Below are 5,037 nucleotides of genomic sequence, written 5' to 3'. Positions count from 1 at the left end.
AAGTATTCATTTTAACATCGTTACTCATATTAGAAACAATGTTTTATATGGTATCAGACATCGGATTCTTTTCGTTTTGCCTGCCGTTTGTGAGGTTCACGCATATTTTCCATATATCCTACTATTTAAGATTCAATCTACATTCCTTAGTATTGTATGAACGATGTGCAATATTATAATAAACATCGTTTCCTTTTATAAAGTGATGTCCATTTTACTATATTACATCAGGTTTTAGGTTAACAACGATGTCCATTTTGATTCTAGACATCGTTTCCCAATTTGTAAATCGATGTCCATTTTGATTCTAGACATCGTTTCCCAAATTGTAAATCGATGTCCATATTGATGCTATACATCGTTTTCCAAATTGTAAATCGATGTCCATATTGATACTAGACATCGTTCCCTGTAGTTTACATCGACGTCCATTAGTTTTTTTAACATCGCTTCTTAAATATGGGGCATTGCATTAATTCAAGCAATCTGATTATACACAATCTTAAAGCATCAGCCAGTGAACAGATTTTGGACATACAAACCACGCCAAAATCGAATCAATACATCTTATTTCCTTAAGTACATCATAAATTGAGTAAAACTACAACCTTTCTTGAAACATCAAGTATCCAGATTGCTTCACGGTTTAGATAAGTGAGAGCCAAAGTGTAACAAATGTTGAATAAGAGCATGTATCCAGCCAATGCTCCTGCGCCAATCCAATACCAATATGCATGCGTACGAAATCCACGAGATTTCAGAATTTCAACTCCTAATGATTCGTTTGAGTTTGGAAGAACCTTTAACAGTAATAGATCAAAATCAGAGAATTACTTAGAGATGAACAACTACAAAATGTTTGAAATGGCTCAATGAAGGACTTACATGTGACCAACTCTTGCCAAGGAATTCATTAACTACAATTGCATTCTGCCCATACATCAAAGGTGATATCCAGTAGCCCCATATCCACCATTTCTTTATATTTTCTGTGGAGTCAACCAAAAAAAATTGAGAAACATGGAATTAATTGATACAGAAATTTAGTTACCAGACGTCAAGTATCTTTACTTAGATTTTTACCTCTTGACAGGACAAAGCCCCCCAAAGCGAAAAGCATGACTAGTGCAAATGAGCCAAATGTATTAGCAACAGTCAAGCTAACTCTTCCTACTCCAGCAATGAATCAGAATAATCCAGAAGCCATTTGATTCATGAGTAGGAGGAGAAGGTATTGCTTAAACAATCTGCATTACACGTTCATGACAGTATATGATTTGGGGTTAGAACCAACATGAAAACAAATGTTAAGGAGAAAGTGATCAACAATTTTGCTTCTAGTATGTTACTTTTACCTTCCAACATTTGGATCAAAGCCAATGACATATAAATCTTTCATACGAACTCCAAATGGAGGCAGGCTGGATTCATATGAAAGGTGGGAATGCTAACTTTTGAAGTACTGGTTTCTTGAAGCAAGATTGTACATAAAAAGATACTAAAAGAAACAGAAAGAACATGACAGTGATACTGTTTTCAGAAATTCCTGCAACAGACCTGTAACTTTGAAAAATCATAACTAATTATAGAAAAATCTTTTTTAGGAGATTCCAAGTCTCAAATACTCTTTAACAAGTCCACTACAAATTCTCAGAAGAAAATAACTTCAAATTATTAACAGAAAATTACATTTTTACAGAAACAGGTCGCTGGGTCTGGAAACTGTAGTTTCTGAAATAATTTATACAAGTGATAGTCCAATTTGATAAGTACATCCAAACTCATATATAGTTTTGAAGAAAAGTGAGAACTAAAAGACAAACTATCAAAGATCATGCATCAGTTCAGTTTGTCAAAACTCAAGCTATTTGGAAATATAAAATTGAAATAGAGTATGAGTTAACAACATCACAAAAATAAAAGCTTATTCCAATTGGTTTCTATAAGAACAGAGCTTAATCAAAGAGAGGCTAAAAGATATCCAGACTTGTATTTGAATATGAAGAGCTGCAAATCAATAGAAAGTAATCAAAGAATTGAGATTGAAATTATCTATGATCATAATTCTAACTGTTAGCTCATAAAATATATGATCATAAACTTTCCCAGGGTTATTAACCTTAGAAGTGTCTGCATGATGCCAGCTGATGCTGCTATCTACTATGTTTGGCAGGCAGGCAACCGTCTTCTCAAAGGATAGCTTTGATTCTTTGTTAATCTCAATGCATCTCACAGACCTAGAAAACAATTAGAATTTCACTTTATAAAGTTCGAGACTTCTGAGTTGTAATACTGTGCATGTACAGAAATCTTAAATTCTTGCCTGCATTTTCTTGTAGCAGCCAATGATAATCTGATAACACCTACTCCTGCATACAAATCAGCAACAGATGCTCCAAGAGGGACATACCTTTGAACTAACAATGCAAGTAAAATCATATTATCAAACGCTAACCATATATGAACTTTGTGAAATGTACAAGAAAGCTCAGTTTACCTCTCGGCTTGCACGGGTACCAACATATATACACTATAACATTCAGATCAGGAAGCCATTTCCTAAATTCTTTTGCCCAATTCGACAAAGTAGATATTGGTACAACAACGAGAAATGGCCCATGGATCTGTTGAGCATTCTGCAGCACCAAAAAAAGGGACGTTGTTCAAAAGCAGTGAATCATTACAGACACATATAAACTATATCCAGGTGTCAAGAAAATCCTCAACTTAAATCAATAAATAGAAACTACTATCATTTTACCGAATGCAACAACATTTTACACATTGAAGAAAACTCAAATACAAACTGATAAAACTACTGCCAATTTGAAACTCAAAAGCAACATAAGTCAGTTACGCATCAGTATTCAAGCTACAATTATTTACAAAAGCTTATGCCTTTTATATATAAGAAAACATACAAATCAGCTACCTGATATCCATGAGAGTAAAAGATAAGTTATGCTTCCAACTTAAACCATGCCTACAAAATAAGAAGCAGCAAATAGATCAGAACAAACCAAGAGAATTAAAACCCAGATGCCAACATTCAAATTCAAAAGGAATACCATTCGATGATAAGCTCAAAGGTTCAGATTCACCAACCTGATTAAAACCCAGCAAATTTCAGAAACCTAACAATGGAGAAACTGAAAATTCGAAGCTAAAGGAGAAAAAGTGAGTCTTTTCAAAAGAATAGTTGTGAGCTTTCCCATTTTATCATGTGATTATATTGGGCTCCCAGTCTTCTTCAGGGAACGTAGGAATCCCCAAATCTCCACCCATCTATAATTAAAACCCTAAAATTGAAAACCCCCAAAATTCTCAGGACCCAAATAGAAAACAAAGAATTCAGTCGCAGTGACTCACCATTAACGTGATTAATTCAGATTGAAACCTGTTGTGGAGGGTGCTTTGCTAGATTGAAATCTTCTGAGATCCTAGAAAGCTTGAGAGAGAGAGAGAGAGAGAGAGAGAGAGAGAGAGAGAGAGAGAGAGAGAGAGAGAGAGAGAGAGAGAGAGAGAGAGAGAGAGAGAGAGAGAGAGAGAGAGAGAGAGAGAGAGAGAGAAAGAGAAAGAGAGAGAGAGCTTGCGGGTGGAGGCGATAGCGCCGACGAGGGGTTGGAGGTGGTTACGGAAAGAGAGACAGTAGCGGGAGTGAGCGGAGAGGAAGGCGATGGTGGCCGTAGAAATTAAGAGGGCGGGAGAGGAAGGAGCAGAGGGCTAGAGACCTAGAGTTTAGGGCAAGAGTCTCTCTCGATGAAAGTGAGTGAGATAAAAGTAGGAAAAATAATAAAGTGTGGGGGGAATGAAAATTTTGTTCCCCACGTATCCGAAAGTTTTTAACTTAGTATTTCTGCGTTTTTGTAAATTTTTGAATCAAAGTGTAGACATCGGTCAACAGTAATAAACGATGTCAATTATATACATATAAATCGGAATTTAAGAAATCGATGTTAATGACATTTTTTTACATCGCGTGAATTCCTCACCGATGTAATTGTCGTGATGTCTAAGAGCAAAATTCTAGTAGTGTGCATTCAACTATTGACTTAGCATGTGAGAATGAAAACATGAATTTGCATCAATTTATAAACAAAAGCATCAATACAAGCAAGTTTGGCTAGGGCTTTCAACTCTAGCCCCAACTAGTTCACTACTCACACATAGCTAGATACACAAGTTTCAACATTCTATTAAATATCAAATACATAAAGAGATAGGGAGTAAAGGGTGACTATTGATGATGCCGGAAGAGGTGGTGGAGATGGGTCTCCAAGAACATGATGTGGTGGTAGTCACCTCCTTCTCCTTGCTCCAAGCTCTTGATATTGGTAAGAATAGTGAAATTTGGAATCTCTAAGGTGAGTTGTGGTGTTGAGTGGTGGTGGAAATGGTGGTTTTAGTGGTGGAAATGGTGGTGTCTTGTCTAGAGAGAAAATAGATCTTGGATAGGATGAAGATGAATGAAATGGAGTCAAGAATGCTGAAGAATTAGTCTTTGGCCTCTCTTTGATCAGCTATGTATGTCCTCTTTGGTCCCAAAGTGTGCAAGAGATACTCTTACACCATTGTCCCCCAAATGGTCCCAAATTGGCAAGGTGACAAAAGGACAAGGTGTAGGGAGATATTTGAATTTCAACTGATGAGAGATTCTCACAACCATGGTCCTCCTTTGCTGGAGAAAAGACCCTCTATGAGTGGCGGCTCGCCAGAAAAGTTTGCCGGAAAAATCGCCGGAAAAGTCGATTTGCAATTTTCTTCCAATCTCCGTGTCTTCTTCCCCTAGCTTCCAATCTCCGCATTTCAAGCCTCAAATAGTCATTTTATTCTCAATGCAAGATTTCCTACAAATAAAAGGAAATGGATTAAAAAGGGTAAAATAGCATGGAAGACAAATCAATTTTCATAATTATGGGGCACAATTGCATAAGTAATTTGTGACTCAACAACTTTCTTGGCACTGAACGATATCCACTTTTTCTCATACTTCAAGATATTCCAGTTATGTTCTTGCAGAAATGCAACCTTTTCTCT

At 36.4% G+C, this 5,037-nt stretch overlaps 1 protein-coding gene across 1 annotated transcript; it reads right to left on the bottom strand.

Moving 5' to 3' along the window:
* Positions 1-431: 431 nt before the first annotated feature.
* Positions 432-1,203, bottom strand: LOC133727870 (ABC transporter G family member 40-like). The gene is made up of 3 exons (XM_062155278.1): positions 1,084-1,203; positions 886-989; positions 432-800 (listed from the first exon to the last, which is right to left on the bottom strand). The coding sequence occupies exons 1-3, from the start codon at positions 1,118-1,120 to the stop codon at positions 585-587; spliced, it is 357 nt and encodes a 118-aa protein (XP_062011262.1). The 5' UTR covers positions 1,121-1,203; the 3' UTR covers positions 432-584.
* Between the last annotated feature and the right edge of the window lie 3,834 nt (positions 1,204-5,037).

This window comes from Rosa rugosa, chromosome 2 (assembly GCF_958449725.1).
Source record: "Rosa rugosa chromosome 2, drRosRugo1.1, whole genome shotgun sequence".
NCBI classification, from domain to species: Eukaryota; Viridiplantae; Streptophyta; class Magnoliopsida; order Rosales; family Rosaceae; genus Rosa; species Rosa rugosa.
The sequence above is the reverse complement of the archived record's forward strand: the minus strand, read 5'-3'. Positions and strand labels throughout refer to the sequence as shown.